This window comes from Symphalangus syndactylus, chromosome 5, assembly GCF_028878055.3.
Source record: "Symphalangus syndactylus isolate Jambi chromosome 5, NHGRI_mSymSyn1-v2.1_pri, whole genome shotgun sequence".
NCBI lineage: Eukaryota > Metazoa > Chordata > Mammalia > Primates > Hylobatidae > Symphalangus > Symphalangus syndactylus.
In genome coordinates this window covers 95169074-95186966 of record NC_072427.2, presented here as the reverse complement: position 1 = coordinate 95186966, position 17893 = coordinate 95169074, and the positions used below count along the sequence as shown (strand labels likewise).

General features: G+C 43.2%; 1 protein-coding gene across 10 annotated transcripts in view; it reads right to left on the bottom strand.

The window, feature by feature from the left end:
- The window catches only part of RUNX1 (RUNX family transcription factor 1), a 1096070-nt gene that overhangs the window by 252399 nt on the left and 825778 nt on the right, over nt 1-17893 (bottom strand). For 4 of the 10 annotated variants that reach the window (XM_055279617.2, XM_063639292.1, XM_063639290.1 and 1 more), the window contains exons 1-2: nt 9355-9489; nt 9028-9144 (exon numbers count right to left, since the gene is read on the bottom strand). In XM_055279617.2, coding sequence (XP_055135592.1) covers nt 9028-9085 — 58 coding nt within the window. In that variant the 5' untranslated portion in view covers nt 9086-9144; nt 9355-9489. Of the gene's footprint in view, nt 1-9027; nt 9145-9266; nt 9490-17893 lie in introns of those variants that run through there. The other 6 variants (XM_055279612.2, XM_055279615.2, XM_055279616.2 and 3 more) reach the window with 3 other exon arrangements.

The following is a 17893-nucleotide window of genomic DNA, read 5'->3' as shown; positions in this document are numbered from 1 at the left end:
ACAGTGCTAATATTTGTTTAAGGTTGCTTAACGTTGTTCTTCTCCTCTAGAACTTTGGAAGTAAAAGCCATTCTGATCTTTAAAAACAGTAGATTCAATAATAATAAATAATAATAAACTAGGAGCCTGAGTTTCTGTTCCTACCTGTAAATGCCTAAATAATTTCATTTTCAGCCATTCATTACATGAAAGGGGCTGGGATAAGACAGAACACTCCTGGGGAGAACTACTTTTTCTCCTCCTTTTAGTTCCTCCCCACTCTTGCATGGGTTTTATACACATATGTGGTTTCAGATTTTATGAATTCTATACTTTCAAAGTGGGTGAATGTCAAGTTCAGCTGTGACTGTTAGCAAGCTAGATGAAGCTGCCCAGATGCAGCCTGCAGATGGTGTAGAATGAGGGGCTCAGTGCACAGAGTTCAAAGTGCAAACAGAAGCTGTGTAAGAAAGTGCAGCAAACTGTGGTTGGTGTTAAAACTGCTCCTGGAAAAAATGGCACTCAAACCAATGTATCTTAGTTAACCTAAACTCTCTTTTGCACCTTCTAGGGCAGTAATAAGAAACAAACATTGATAGCTATACATATTATAAAATTTTGCACAGAAAAAGGGAAAGTGCTTCTCTCTTGAGCAATGAGTGCCACTCTGACATTTCTTGTCTCCCTTAAAAAACTCACCCATGATGGGCCGGGTGCAGTGGCTCATACCTGTAATCCTAGCATTTTGGGAGGCTGAGGCGGGCAGATCACGAGGTCGGGAGAATGAAACCATCCTGGCCAACATGGTGAAACCCTGTCTCTACTAAAAATACAAAAATTAGCTGGGCGTGGTGGCACGCGCCTGTAATCCCAGCTACTCAGGAGGCTGAGGCAGGAGAATGGCTGAACCTGGGAGGTGGAGATTGCAGTGAGCTGAGATGGGGCCACTGCACTCCAGCCTGGTGACAGAGCTAGACTCCATCAAAAAAAAAAAACAAAAAACAAAAAACAAAAAACAAAAAACAAAACTCACCCACCCATGATGGAATGTGACTATGGAATACCCTGCGGTGTGTTCAGAGCTCTGACTTCTGTTTGCTCTTTTTACCATAACCCCCACCTGGCAAGCTGACTGGTGCAAGATTTTCCGGGTCTTTCTTTAGGATCTACTAACAATGAAAAACATATATATGAAAACCTACACATTTTCAGAAGCACATGAGAGCTGATCAAGACCCACGTACCTCCCAAGGAGAGGAGATGACAGAGGCTGCTCTGTGGTGTTGCTCTCAGGCTATATTTGATTTATTGCTCAAATCTTATTATTTCATTCTCCATTCAAGACTAGCAAAGTTTCTTTTGAGAAGTCACAGTCTCTACGGAGGGTATTCGAACACCCAGGAGTAAAAGTTGGATGTTGGCAAAGAAAGCAAAGTAGAATCTTTGCAAAATGTTAGAGCTACATAGTTCTGTGTCCCAATGGACATGTTTCAAGACTGAATACGTTGAGTATTTGATTTAGAATCAATTTAACATGAACTTCACATTTACGCAAAGCAGCATCAGTCTTGAAACCAGCAGGGCCACTGAGCAAGCCCAACTAGCCAACTGAGATTTCTATTTGTGATGATCTTTCCCATTTGAGGCCCCAAAAACGTCTTGGGGAACTCACTGTTTAAAAAGAAGTCCATCAAAAAATAGACACATATGGACCATGGCATGGGAGGGCAGTGCTGCATACAAAATCAACAATTCTCTAAATGAACACCGATCTTGCAGAAAAACAAAATGAAAGCAAAACAAAAAGAAATTTCTAATTTCAAGAGAAAAACTGAGTAACAACTTTCTTTTCAATCATCGTTTCTTTCTTTCTTTCTTTCTTCTTTTTCTTTCTTTTTTTTTTTTTTTTTTAATGAAGCAATGACTTTCTCAGGGAGAAAGATTTGCATCCAAGCTGAGGAAATAGACAGGCCAGTAATTACAAAGCAAAAATCATCTGTAACTTGCAGAAATTCAATGTATGAATAAGTGTTTAAAGCCTAGATAGAGGGCAATTATCTGGTTATCTGTTTTTCATATTTCTATCAGAGATAAAAACATCTTTAGGGAAATTTATGAAGGGCCATTTGAAAGAAGGTTTCCCTCTTTTGTAGAAAAGAATTCTCTAAAAATTAAAACAAATTTGGGAGGCTGGGTGATTTTTGAGAGTTTAAAAGAGTGAGGAAGATGGAGGGTGGGAAGCAACTATTTCCAGCTGCGAGAAATCGATCAACCTCACAGCAAGGTGTGGTGGCTCTGATGCAAGCAACATTCCCATAGATACAGTGCTGTCTGGTTTTCTATTGCTCATTCTAACGTGAGGAGACGCTCAAGTGTGATTTGGGGCTTTGACACTGAAAATAGGTGTGAACTTGGATCCATTTAACCAGCCCCTTCCCCACCTCATCCCGTCTCCTGTCCAGTTTGCTTTCAATGGGTCAAGAATAAATATTCACCCTTGGCATCCATCTGCAACTTCCAGGAGGGACTGAAGGAAGAACATAAAGTTTCTCTGCATTTGTTTCCAAAGCCCAGCTGGCACAGAAAACAAATGATACAAGATATGGCTGGGAAAGCACAGCCTGTCTTTGTCACCAGGTCTGGCAGATGTGGCTCTGGGCTCACGAGACATCTGCTCCCAGCTACCTTCCTCTCTGCTTCCCTCCACTCTCCAGGCTGGAAAGTGACAATTCCATTGTCCTCGGTTCCCTCCAGCCAGAGGCCTGTGACCTAGTTGTGGCCTAAGCAATATGTCAGCGAAAGTTTGCAGAGAAGGGCTTCCCTTCCTGAATAAAAATACCAGGACCCACAAGAAGGGGTTAAGGCCTCCCATGTCCTTTCTGCCTGGACAGATCAGAGGTGCAGGCCATCTCTCCCTGGCCTCAGCATGGTGGCACCGAAACATAGGAGTGTCCTGCACCCCACCGTATCAGCCTGGACTGCTCACTCTGGAACTCCTGTGCACCCCACAGACCAGTGCCCGTCTGCTCAAGCCACTGTGGTCAGCTTTTCTCTACGTGCAGCCAAACATAATTTTCATGGGTAAATCTGAGCAAGGGCTTTACTCTTTCTGTCATTGCAATAAAATACATAATTTCTGTCATGTTTCGGATTTAGTGTTTATTCCTCCACCTTGGCTCCTTTCTGGCATCATTACTCAGTGTTATTGCAAGATGAGGGAGGGAGAGAAAGAGAGAGATTCAGAGTCAAGAGTGTATAAGACGTGTCTCCCCAACAAAGAGTGAAGCCTGTGCAAGTGAGAGCAGTGTGTCTGAGCTTATCCTCCCAGCATGTTGAAGGTGACAGAAGGTTTTGAGCCCTGTTTTGTGTTCGGGAGCCAGCCTGTGTTCTCGTAAAGTACTCCCTGATTGTGTTCATGGTCAGCAAAGATCTTAAAGGAAATGCTCCCTTTTTACCACTCCAGGACATCCTAGTTATTATATTTTTTGAGGGGGAAGAGGTCAAGAAAGACATACTCTTTGGCTTGGCTGGAGGCTCAGCAAAAAGGCTAAAGAAGGGGACTGGTGGCATCTGACGGGGAGGAGCAGGGGAGGCCGAGAAACAAGAGTTGCAGGAAAAGTGTTTTGAACATTTTAATATCTGTTCAGGCACCAGTGCAGCTTCTGAAGATTTCTTGAAAAATGGGAGTTGGAGAAAGCAATTGCGAAAATGAGGGAAAATATCTTGCATTTGTGAAATGATGGGAGAACTATTTTCTAAACAGAAAATAAAATATTTTTAAGTGGCTTTGTGTTGTTAAGCTAAGAAGATTTGTGATGTGTTTTATGGTACCTCTTTCTGATGCATGTAAAGACTTCCAACAGGAACTTGGTAATTTAGATGCAAGCTTGTCTAGAATATTATTAGCCCATTTTGCAGAACTCAAATGAGACACAAAGACATCTATTGACTCATCTAGGTCACTAGGAAGTTACCTGAGAAACTGAAAATTTGCTTGAGTTTCCTGTGTGGGCCTCCTCTGCTGCCTCCAACAAGACAAGCCATCAAAGCTACCTTCATGTCTGGGCTTTGACAAAGTACATGATTACAAATGTTCCCAAGGAGCAGGGAAAATGGGAGTCTCTCAGAGGCCCAGAGATCCTGCTCAAAGTTACACAGGCAAAATGGCCTTTTCCTTAAGAAGAGCCTTGGAGAAAATAAAGCTACACCAGCAGTCTCAATGAAGAGCGACATCTCTGTTGTCCTTGTGTGTTCAGATCAAAGACTTAGCAAGACATCGTGCCCCAACTAACCTCCATATTTAAAATCAAAACTTGTTAAGTTGAATTCCATAAAGGGCTCTTGTTCTTTTTCCACAAAGGAAGGAAGGCTGACCTGCTGCTGAAGAGCCCTTAGGGTGGACTGAGTTACCCACCGCTGTCCATGCCCATGTGGGATCCTGCAGCTCTAACTTTGCCCAGGCTGTACTCTCGGCCTAGACCACTCTTCCTTCTTTTCTTTGTTCCCACCTTCCCCTCCCCCCAACTCCTGTGTCCCTCTCTCCAGGAAGCCTCCCGTAATGTCCTCCAGGGCATTGTGACCTCTCCCTCCCTAGAGCAGACAGCGGTTGACTGGCTGCCTTCTTAGATAACTGAACATTGATAGCCACCATTCAGATTTATTGCTTACTTTACATGGCTGGGCAAAGAACCTTACACAGATTAATTCGGTCCACACAGCTACCTTAGTAACAGGTACTATTGCGATCCTTACTCTGCAGATGAGGAAACTAAGGCTCAAGAGAGAAGCTCTATATGCTATTTGATGAAAGCCAGAAAAAAGAAAAGAAAGAAAAGCCCATCACTGTGTCATCTGAGCACATTCCCTGCACAGACCTCCTGCCATTGCTTTCTCTAATAGCAGGTGCTCTTATGCCTCCAGACTCTTCTCTCTAGGCCTTGGGCTCCTTATTAAAGTCTGTGTATGCACAGCAGCTGTGCAGCCCTCCTCTGTCCCAGCATCTCACCAGGCTTCATTTCTCAGTAAAGGGCTACATCTTTTCTGAGCACACCTTTCGGATCTATTTTGAGAGAATGTAGGAACGTCTCAGCTACTCATTTGCTTTCAAAAGCTCAGAAAGGCTCCTTGCCATTCAGAATCGGGTCAGCTGCTGTTTCCAAAGGTGCTTCTGCTACTGGTTGCTCCATGCCCCTGTACTCGGTGTGTGAGCAGCTGTGGGGCCTCCTACAGCCCCCTAAACCCCACTAGTAAAGTCAGTCTGAAGTACAAAGACAATCCTCCCCAAGAAAGCAGAGCCAAGAGGCGGTTTCTTTGGGGTGGCTGCCATTTCTTCTTTTAACGCTTAAACATTTCAAAATTACTTGTCATTTTCTACAGTTTCTTAGCGTGCAAAAAGTCTAAGTGGCAAAGGCATGATTGTGAGTTTAGATAGTTTTATCACACCTTTTTTTTTTTGTAGTTTCAAAATGTGTGGGCAGTTTCAGATGTGAAACTCCATCTCACAAAGGAGGAACTACAGTCTGATTCTTTAACATCCAGGAGAGCAGCCAGGATGCCCCATCCCACAGTTTCCTTGTGGGCCAGGGTGAGTCAGATCTGCTAAGACCCACTGTTAGGGACTGCACTGTGTCTCCCTAGAATTAATATATTGAAGTCCTAACCCCAAGGTGCTCACAATTTGACTCTATTTGGACATAGGGTTTTAAAATGATGTCATTAGGCTAGCCCCAATACAATGCAATTAGTATCCTTATAAGAAGAGATTAGGATACAGATACACACAGAAGGATAACCATGTGATGAAACAAGGAGAAGGCAGCTGTCTGCAAAACCAAGGAGAGAGGCCTCACCAGAAACCAGCCTTGCAGACACCTTGATCTCAGACCTCCAGTCTCCCTCCAGAACTGTGCGAAAATAAATTTCTGTGGCTTAAGCCTGAAGTCTTAAGATCTTAAGATCTTAAGTGTTCAATCAAGCCAGAAGAAGTGTCTTAATAAATATTCCTCTGAAAAGAGCAGCAAGCTGATGCTTAGAGAAGAACATACTTTATACATGCAGCTTTGTACTCGGCAATTCCCTTTGAAAGACTGCTTCAGTGGGGTAAACTTGAACCGCTGAGAAGACAAGCAGGGAGTCGGTCTCGCTGAGATTTTTTACCTGTGGTTCTAGGAACGCAGAGGCATGTGAGTGTTCAGGCTTTGCATAGACCACTAAGCCACTTCTAAGAACAAGGCTACCTGAGCCATTTTGCAAAAATATGTACATGCCGAGGCTTTTCCTCTCCACACCTACCTTAACTCTTTCTGCCGACACACTGCACTTTTCAAGGGAACCCAAGTTTGGGTTCAGCAAGAATTTTACATTGCACACCGTATGTGATAATTCCAGGGAATTTCAATCGCATCTTGTCTTCTTTCCTAAGCAAATTCGGTGGGAACCTGGTGTGGTGTGATAGAAAAAGCCCCGAGTTCTCTGTGGTAGACCACATCAATTTCATGTGCCAGTCTCTCAGACTCCGGCTTGCCTCTCTCAAGGAAGGGAACAATGGTTTGCTTGGCTTCACTCCTCTCTTTCCCCCCAATTTCCACATGGGTATCTGGCTAAAAATGAGTTACAGGTTTCCTTTTGTGAGAATTGTATGGACTGATAAAGTACCATCCCAGGAAGAAAACAAAGATGCTGTCTTCCCTTTCGGCTCACAGTTGCCGTTGGGGAGGGAACACATGCTGTAAATTATAGGCAGCCAGAAGTGACCGCATTGACCACTGCGAGTGGCCCAGCTATGGCAACAGGCTGAGAACTCTGGGGGAGAGCCATTTGTTGGCAGGGATGGCGATTCTTCTAGCATCAAGCTCTGAGATGATGACCAAACGGTATCAAAAGAAATGATATTTTGCCACCTCTCCGGCTTGGGGGAATGATGTGGACAGTTAACCTGGACAATTTAAACCTTTATGTTGATGGATCACTTGGATGAAATTAACCAGGAAATTGCCAAGATTTCACTTGGCCCTCTGACATCAAATCTCAATATTATATTACCAAATTAGAGATTCTAAAGAACACTGAGTTCCTTTCACTGAAAGGAAGGAATGGAAAAACCTTTCCAGATTAGCCCTTTTGAGTCTTGGTGCAAGCTCAGGCCCTCCCTACACTGCCTCCGTGAAAGCTAACCGACCCTTGTTCCTAACCTAGGGCAGGTCAGCTGAGTGTCCATCGGGCACAGGAGCCCTGGGCTTGTCCGGGAGATAGCCAGACTCCTGCTATTTCCTGATGTCTGCACAGCTCAGTGTGTCCCTCACCATCTTTGCTGTTGGCCGGTAAGGAGAGCCCCAGGGGCCAGCACTGCACACTGAAATCCAACCTATTGCTCAATGGAATGCTTAAAAATTTCCTGAATCTGCCTTCCTGAGTTGATAAAATAGGAAACAATACACGTTCCGAGGGGGTATTGAAAGCAGAGTAAAGCCAGGAAGATCTTTTTTTCTGTTATTCTACAAATATTGCTTCCTCTGCTTGTTAGCAGCCCAGAGGAAATGCAGCCAGGGAGCTGTTTGCAGCTTTTTACCAGTGGCCGGTGTCTCTGTGTTACCAACCGAACGACGCTGCAAGACTAGTGACTAATGCATGTCTGCATGATTCAACTTCACTAAAATTCCCTCTGCTGCCAGTAAAGAAGCACTTGAAACCTCTTTAATTTGAAACTTGAGCTTGGTTAATGACTTGCTTTCTTCTCTTTCTCTTTAACTTCTCTCTTGCCATCTCCGACACACACACACACACACACACACACACACTCTCTCTCTCTCTCTCTGTCATCAAGTTTTTTAATTTCAGGGACCCGGAAACATACAGCCCTGTGCATTCACAATAGCATTTGCTGTGATAAAGTGGCCGGCAAGCCCTCTGCATTCCCCTGCTCACTTAGCTGTATGAATAAATAATGAGTCACAGATACTATTTGGGTGCTCAAGAGAGTTTGTAGCCAGAAAATTAATTTTTCTCCCATCCCAGCCCACTCCATCTCAGCTTTGCCAAATCATCAAGATACACTTTGCAGGCACTGGTCAGAGTGCATGCCCCAACGCACACAGCAGTGCCTTCGTGACATTTTACGTTATTATTTTTGTTTGTTTAAGCACAGCCCTCTTTTACCACGAAGGATACACAAAACGCACATGCACACACATACTCACACACTCACAGCTCAACCACAGCTTTGTCCATTTCAAGAGGCTGGTTTCAAAAATGGAGACAGGTTTTCCACCCTGGCTGTTCCTATTCATAAGCCTGTAATCTAATGACTTAAGCTGCGAGAATGCTTAACTTAGAAAACTTCTTCATTGCCCTTTTCCAGAGAGACCTCGGTATGCCACAACTTGCTTCCTTTCTCTCTTGAAAGATGCTAGTTGTCTCTTTGCATTGAGGCTACAAGGAAAAACACAGCACAGCCCCATGCTGATGATTTTAACCTAACCAAGTCTGTCAGTCTCCTGTACTCTCTGCCTTATAGAGACAGCTGCCTTGCCACTTTGGCCCTGAAGTCCCCAGGCTGGTGCAAGGCTATCTGAGAGCCTCCGCCTCCTGCCCCACACTGGCACCAGCCCTCCTGGCCGGCTCTGTGCATGTGCCTGCTAAGCCCCAGGGCAGGCTGCATTCTGGGCCACACAGCATGCCGAGTTAAGGATAACTCAGACACAGTCATTCCAGGCAAGGGACAGCAAAATAAAACCCAGGGAACTTCGTGCAAGCTTCATAATCTCTAAGCCTTTAAACAAGACCAGCACAACTTACTCGCACTTGACAAAGTTCTCACGCACCGACTGAACACTCCAACAGCATAGCTAAGTATTTATTAAAACATTTCTGAAGAGCTTCCATCTGATGAGTAAGTAATCCAATAGACTTGTAATCATATGCCTCAGTTTGAATTCCTCCCACAAACAAGACAGAGAACCGGCAGGCACCGAGGCATCTCTGCACCGAGGTGAAACAAGCTGCCATTTCATTACAGGCAAAGTAGATATTACAAGACCAGCATGTACTCACCTCTCATGAAGCACTGTGGGTACGAAGGAAATGACTCAAATATGCTGTCTGAAGCCATCGCTTCCTCCTGAAAATGCACCCTCTTCTGAAGGCAGGGGACTCAATGATTTCTTTTACCTTCGGAGCGAAAACCAAGACAGGTCACTGTTTCAGCCTCACCCCTCTAGCCCTACACCTCTCTTACTTTTCCCCCCTGCTGGATACCTCTGGGACTCCCCAAGCCCTATTAAAAAATGCACCTTTGTAAAAACAAATATTCAAATTGTTAAAGATTAAAAAAAAAAAAAAAAGCCAGCGCCGCCTTGGCTGTGGGTTGGTGATGCTCACCACGCTGCGAAACCCTGTGGTTTGCATTCAGTGTGATTCGTCCTGCCTGCTGACCACTATGCTGGGTTCAGACTTCTGACACTGCCAGGCTACCCAACTTGTGGTTCTGTGGTTGTTTATGAGGCCCAAAGAAGTTTTCACACAACCCAAATTACAAATTTAACTGTTCCCCTTTCCACAGCCCATCTCAATTGGTTCTTGCCGATCATGTGACTTAAGTGATGTCAATTTTTTTTTTTCTTTTCTGAGCAATGCCCTTCCTTCCCTCCACCTGCCCTCCCCCAGGCTGTGCAAGAAAATAGCCGAGTAGACTTTGCAAGACGGGGGGGATGTAGAAAAAAGTGACTCAGTCACTTATTATATCTCAATGGTCTTTGCTGATTTAGTACAACTCGGCTCCTGTTGTTATTTGTGGTTTTTGGAACTACTGATTATTTTGATAAAGATTTCATTGCTGCTTATTCAATAGTAATTCAACGCTGGCATCAAGCCGCTGCTCAGACAGGATGTGGAGCCCATCATTTAAAATGCTAGGCATCAGCTCCGGGAGAGCTAAGTCCTTGGTAAAGTCTATCATGGCATAAGTGAAACTATAAAAGGGAAAAATAAATAAAAAGAAATATTTTGGTGAGAGTCTGACCCCTACAACGGGCTGGCAACTCACAGGTATTTTAAAGCCTGGGAAAGGGAAAATATTTTACTTTTGAAATAAAAAGACTATTTTAATGAAACCAAAATTATGCGGTTTTATTCCCCCAAATGGACAACTTTAGTATGTATCTCTTTCAGTAAAGAGATAAAATCATAGTACACTCTTACACACACACACACACACACACACACACACACAAATTAGGAAGCTAAAGGAAAACAAAGCAAAGGGAATTTCTGTATTTGGGACAAAGCAGTGGTTACTCTGCAGATGTTTATTTGTGTTGTCACTTGGGAAGGCTCCCTCTATTGCCTTTCTCTAGTTCAATTCAAATCAGTAAGCTAATTTACACCTGTAGGTAAAACTACACTTTGAGCACATGAGGATGTCACAATAGAAGGGGAACCAGGAGGAGACACTTCTCCTGGGGCTGACTAATGAATATTATATAGCGCGTCCTCTACCTTGGAAAGACATGCCTGTTTGAAGTTGCTAAAAATAGGATAATTTTGTAAGTGGGCAAACCACTGTGGTCACACATATTTCATTTTCCGGCCCCATTGGCTTTACCTGCTGACAAATAAAATGTCATTTTGTTTTGTAGTTCCAAGACGAAGAAAGGCTTATTTTCCTAATTTACTACCTTATTCATTTTGCTCTGCTCTGCCTACATCTGCCATAGCACTCTGTGCACGTGAAATTTCGACACACAGGGTCAAGAGAACCTGTGTGATGATGGGTTGTAAATGCCAGTCCTGGATTCTAAGCTGCAGTGGCCAGCACAGGCACTTTAGAAAGGCTGAACTCGCACAACACTCCCTCAGTTTTCCCTCATCCACTTAATTTCACACACACAAAGACCCACAACGATAGTAGCTTCCATGGCACAAGTCTTTCAAAAGGAACAGACACAATTTTTACTTACTCCTGTTTTGACTAAAGCAGGAATTGAAACTCAACAGACCGCTTTCTCTTACACTTGTGAGAAGTTAGCTGGCCACATGTTGACACTTTGCTAACATCTAAAAAAGAATAATAATGCTGCATCTCTTTTATGAGGCTCGTGAATCTTTAAATGTGATGCGTGTTTCATATTGCTTCTCAGTGCAAATCCCCTGTGAACATAATGAACATAATGGGCCTGTGTTGTTATCCTCCCTAATAAAGTCAAGCCTGAGTTGAACCCCAAACCAGGTTCATTTTTCTCTCCCACACTTAATGTTCCCTGGAAGGGCCGTAAGAGCTGAGGGCTGTAATGAGCAGCTGCCACTGCAGAGTCGACTCACACTTAATAATGACTTAGCAATTCAAGGGTCCATATAGAATATCCTTGGGAGATTTAATTTTAGAAACTCCCCAGATGCTTTTAGCCTTAGGTGTCCAGATGCTTAGGAAGAGGATTTGGATGTGGCATTTAACGGCCTGAATTCTCAACTTTTCTCTTTGGGCCTAGCTCTAGCCAGATATCTATCTCTTCCAGTGGGGTCTTTGTAGGACAGGTTAGAGTGTAAAGACACTCTAAGGCTGGGGCTCGTTGAAGCCTCACTATACACTGTCATCTTTGGGACTGAGGTTTCAACGGGGCACCAGGGGGCAGAATACAAAGGCCTGCACATTGGCCCTGCACGGCCTTCCTGGGCGGGGTTAACAGCCCCGGCAGCCGCAGCATAACTTCGCAGCTTGGTGAGGCAACAGTTGGAGCTTTTCTGGGCACCCTCCAGGTCATGACAATAAGTAAAGCCTCAGCCAGCTGCTGGTGAACTTGGCCTTACCACTTCCCTAGGAGCCCAAGACAAAAGGGCACGTCTGTCATCAATGAACCGCCTGGAGAAATACTTAATCCTATCTTAACTAGAACGGTTTAGGATTCTTTAAGTTTGTGTATTGACCCACACCCTCTGTCCTAGTTCCTGCAAGTGACTCAGACCCTGGGTTTCTGGCTTGGGAATTGTACCCAAGAGTCTGCAGTGGACTGTGGCTTTGCCAAGGAATTGGATGACCGTTCTCATTCTCGCTCAGATTGGCTGCAGCTTCTAAATGCCACCATGGGTGGGGGGGCGGGGTGGGGAGAAAATGCTCAGGTGTCTTTTTTAATGGCCCTATGAAAATACTAGCAAGGGTTGAAAGATGTTTAGCTGCAGAACCCTGTAATTAATGTATAGACTTCTGCGTGCAGTCCAATCCAATTAAAGCACCCTCTGTTAGGGATCTTCATTACATGATTGCCGCATGCTGTCTCTGAACTCCACGTGTCTATTATAAAGTAGACTCTCTGGCCAGAAAATGGAGGCAGAGATGGACCACCCAAATTGGATGGAGTCTAAAATCCCAGGAGGACAATGCTACTGAATTTTCTCTATGTAGCGTGGATTTTCCTTATTTTCTAAATCTGTTTTCTAACAGATGTCCTATCCAGAAACTTCCATGCTATGCTGACAATGAGGTCAGGGATGATTTTTAAATTGGGACGTAGACATCGAAGCTTCATGGGATGACTATAACCTGCTTTTGGCAAATCCAGTGGTTTGAGATAGCTAGGGAGCCCTAGAGGCCCAGCTGTTAAAGATGTTCTTTTCTGGACACTCATGACACAGGACTCATCTCTCTTCCACACAAGCTTCTCACTTCTTTAGATAAAGGTGCAATTCATATTTAAGCTACTCAAGACTTTATTTTTTTTGAGACAGAGTCTTGCTCTGTTGCCCAGGCTGGAGTGCAGTGGTGCAATCTAAGCTCACTGCAAGCTCCGCCTCCCGGGTTCACGCCATTCTCCTGCCTCAGCCTCCCGAGTAGCTGGGACTACAGGAGCCCGCCACTACGCCCGGCTAATTTTTTGTATTTTTAGTAGAGACAGGGTTTCACCGTGTTAGCCAGGATGGTCTCGATCTCCTGACTTCGTGATCCGCCCGCCTCAGCCTCCCAAAGTGCTCGGATTACAGACGTAAGCCACTGCGCCCACCTCAGTATTTACTTCTTAACCTTTCCTAGATGAAGAGGTATTGTTGAGGAAATATGATTTCAAAAGGAAAAAAGAAAGAAAAAAGGCAGACATTGAAACCAACCTGTCACTTGAATGTTATGTAATGATATGAAGAGCAGCTAGTGAGAATTATTTCAAATGAAAGAGTTTCAGCTGCTTCCTCCTCTGCTTGCGGACTGCGGATGAGCAGTGTTGATGGCACCCAGGAGCTTGTTGAGACTGCATCGTGGGCTGTATCCCAGGCCTACTGAATGAAAGTCTGTATTTTTACAGTTCCTCAGGTGATTCCTATACACATTAAAGTTTGAGAAGCATTGCTGAGGAAAGCCTTGCATCTCTTGGAATTTAGTAAAGAAATAAGAGCATGGTGTTTACATTCTTTGAGATGTCTTTTTCTTCCTTTGAGCTTTCTGAAACTTGTCTACTTTGTTGCTCTGACATAATTTTGTAAGCCCTGGATGTTTCTAGACAGCAGAAACCCACAAGAGGCAAGGCTCATGTCCTCCAAGGTAGCATTTTCTTGGATTGTCACTCGGACCTCTCATCTCAAGTGCCGTGTTTGGGTCAAGTTTACAGTTTGAGGTTTGACACACAATGTAGGGAGGCTCTCCCTGTGCTCCATCTGCCTAGCTGGTGGCCATGTGTATATAAACAGAAGGCTTTTTCCTCTGGGGGCACCAGACTCTCAGTTTTCACCGAGTCTGCAGTTTGGAAACACATTAATCCTGTGAGTTCTTCCAGACACACAGCACGTGTCCACGTGGCAGGCAGCGTCGCAGGTGGCCTTGCAGTCCTGCCATGGGCTGTCCCCCTCCCAGAGGGTTGCCTGGCCCTGCTCTCCAGCCACTGCCTTGCCGAGGTCATGCCCTGCTTTGCTGCAAAAGAAAGGGCCCACTCTTGAATTGTGCTTCCTTGGAACAGCCAAGCCTCCCAGGTTCCAGAGGCTCCATTTGTGCAGGCACCCAGGGGTTTGGCTACTTCTCTCAGACGCATCTGGGTCCTTTCAGGCTGCTCTGGGCCAGAAAGCTTGTTTAAAATAGCTTCTCCTTACAGAGTTTTGGCCCTTCTGCTTCTGGTGGCATTTGAAACCAGGAGGGTAAAACTGGAAAACTTAAACAAACCCTCTTTGAATGTTAGAAATGTTCAGCATTCGAGGTTTGGTCAAATGATGGAAAACATTCCGGGTTGGTACTGAACTTTCCAGCCAGTTCCTCCAACCTGACGCTAATTATAGTCCGAGATCCAGGCAGGGAAAGCAAAGGGAAATGAAGAAACTAAAATGACTTGGAGCTAGAGAAGCCAGAATTCATGTTGGTTAGATAGCATACAATTCAATACTTCAGTTTATGCGGCAAATAATGGTTAATATCCCAAGTCTGATCAAAGCACCTGGATTCAGGAACTTTGCACTCTTATTGAAATGCTACTTCTTTTCCCTGGGGTAGGCAAATTACCAAACTTTCACATGGCTATTTAGAAACTAAAGCATAATACTGCCTTTTTCACTGGGGTGCTGTGAGGATCAGTAACTGGACTATGCAAAGTGGTTTTGAATGGAATAAGAAAGAGATCTGTGGTTGACATTTCAATATGGAAACATCCAATATGTGAATTTTAATATTTGCACTTGCCAGGGATTATAAAGGCATGACTTTAGGGCCCTAACTGAGAGGACCCAGTAGGATCGAGTTGAAAATACCCTCTGTAGTTGATGCTACAGAGATCTTTAGTATTCACCACTTAATTTTTGAATTAAATGTTCTTTTGAAATAATAATACTCAGCTGTACAGATTCAGGCTAAAATTCTTTCAGATCCTCAAAATGTCCAAATCAAATAAAAATATCCACCCAACTGAGAAACAAAATATTGTACTTAAAATTGAGTGGTGTGTATTTTAATTTCCTCCTCTCTAAATTCCCTTTCCTTCCTCTTGCCACTATAGAAACTGGCTGGATTTTTGGAAGGAGAGCAGGAAGAATGACCTTGTCTATGTTCTGGTTCTGATTTCATTTCTTTCTCAAGTGTTTAGTTTATTCAAAGCAGAAGGAAGAAATCACCTTGTGCCCCACATTAACGTAACTACAACTACCAGGATATGATCTTTCAGGCATTTGGGGCTGATTGTTAATGATCCATCACATAAAGCCATCACTGGCTTTTGAAATATATGTGGATGTACGTATATGTATTGTATATTATATACGATATTATATTACACATATAATATATGTATTACATATCATGTATACTATTTATTTATTTATTTATTTTGGTAAGAATATTTAACATGAGCTCTACCCTCTTAACAAATTTTCAAGTGTATAATACAGTATTGTTAAAAATATATCTAGGCATTATGCTGTACATCACATCTCTAGAACATAGTCATCACGCCTAATTAAAACTATGCCAATTGAGCAATTTCAGATTTCTCCCTCCTCTCCTGGTAACTTCTGTTCTACTTTCTAATTCCATGAGTTTGACTATTTTAGATACTTCATATATTAAGTAATATCATGCAGTATGTATCCTTCTGCGGCTGGCTTATTTCACTTAGCATAATGTTCTCCGGGTTCATCTATGTTGTTGCATATTACTATACTTCCTCCTTTTTTAAGGCTGAATAATTCCACTATATGCATATAACCATATTTTCTTTATCCACTCATCTGCCAATGGACATTTAGGTTTTTTCCACATTTTGCCTATTGTGAATAGTGCTGCAATGAACTTGGGAGTGTAAAGAAATATCTCTTTGAGATACTGATTTCAATTCTTTTGAACAAATACCCAGAAGTGGGATTCCTGGATCATATAGTAGTTTTATTTTTAATTTTTGAGGAACCTTCTCATTGTTGTCCATAGCAGTTGTACCGTTTTGCATTCCCACTAACAAGTATAATATGTGTGTGTGTATAATGTTTGTGTGTGTATATATGTATATATACACATATGAAATCAAATATATATTAATTGAAGATACTGTTTCACACACAAGGCTTATATCCGAGATACTAATCCTTCTAGGATAAGATAATTTGGAGAATTAGCAAGCATTAGCAGAACTAAAGCATTATTGGGAGTAAAAAGGAAGAGTATTCTTCTGGTTTCCATAGTCACAGGGCAATGATATTTGTGTGCCACACACATCAGAGCTGTAAAGGCCTTCGATTATTGTGGAATTCTCTTAGTTGGTCTCCCTGTGCTTTTTCCACATTTTAGCATTGCTCATAATTCTCTAACTTTATATTGAAAGTGGAGTCTCAAGTATGTTATCTTTTGCCCACATGGACTGCATGGTGTGTGAACTGACCCTTCAGACGTTACTCAGAGTTGATGTTGAACACACATTACAGGGTTTCAGAAATCACCTGCGGCTCTTAAAGAAATTCTGAGCTACTTGGAAATTTTATTTCTTATGTCTGCATTAGTATTGTTATCAATGAACAGAAGTTCATGGAGCATGCACTGTCAAATTTTGCAGGTGATCTTTAACCTATTCCTGTGGTGCTTTTGTCTTTAAACAAAGAATCCCATCATTATCCTTTTGATTGGTTTCACTTGCCAATTTCTGCTACTTTTAAATCACATTTCCATGATTGATGGAACTCTCTTCTGTCTACCCCTCTATACTGGCTATGGCCATACCTATTTATGTGTGTATATACACACACACACACCCACGTGTATATGTGTATACATATACATGTGTATGTATGTGTGTATTTAGCTTTATCTTCTCCTCAAAACCTAACTCTAAGAGCCCTTCCTCCATTTCCTTATCTATTAGAGTTTACATTTGGGTCTGTCCCCCCACACCCTGCTTGGGCTCATGATTTTTATGCTTTTATATAGTTAGTGTGTAGCATGCTCCAAGGATCATAGCAACATTGCCTTCCTGTAATCCTATAATTCTTTTTTTTTTTTTTTTGAGATGGAGCCTTGCTCTGTTACTCAGTCTGGAGTGTAGTGGTGTGATCTTGGCTCACTGCAACCTTCACCTCCCAGGTTCAAGTGATTCTCCTGCCTCAGCCTCCCGAGTAGCTGGGATTACAGGCATGTGCCACCACACCCAGCTAATTTTTTGTATTTTTAGTGGAGACAGGGTTTCACCATATTGGCCAGGCTGGTCTTGAACTCCTGACCTCAAGCTATCCACCTGCCTCAGCTTTCCAAATTGCTGGGATTAGAGGCATGAGCCACTGCGCCTGGCCTCCTATAATTCTATTATTATTGCAACATAAATTTACTTGTCTTAATCTTAGGTAGAATTATTCAGTTTCCCCTTTATCACTGCATTATTTATCTCTTCTGATCTTTTTCCTGGGCCTTGCCAAATATCAGGAACACCCCACTTTCTCTGCAACCTTATATATTTCACTGAGTATTTATTGAGTACTCAATTATTTCACTGAGTATTTTCTAGCCATGGACAAGACGAACCTGGTTGGTTATACTTAGAAGAAGGTTTACAGTCTTATAAGCCATTCACATAGGAAATGAATGAATAGCAAATACTGGAAGTACAGGTATGGCCAGGATTAAAACTAGGGTAAGGTGAGCGAGGCTCCCAGGATGCAAAATTTAAAGAGGCATTGACTCTCAGTGTCGACCCTGTGTTGCACAACCTGAAGGGTGAGGGCTTCCTTAAATTTTGCACCCTAGGTGCCTCTCTTGCCTTGCCATTGTCCTGACCTTGGGTATGGCTCACGAAACTAAGCAGAGACCATGAGCTGGGCAGAGGGTGGTGTCTGAGTCAGGAAGGGGTTTTGTGGCTGAAAAACTTGTAGCCACAAAATAATGGAGTCCTGAGCTGGACCTTGACACATATGCAAGTTTCATTTTGTCTGTAATAGATGTGTACAGTTTTGACCGACAAAAGAACAGGGGGAGGAGAAAGGAGGG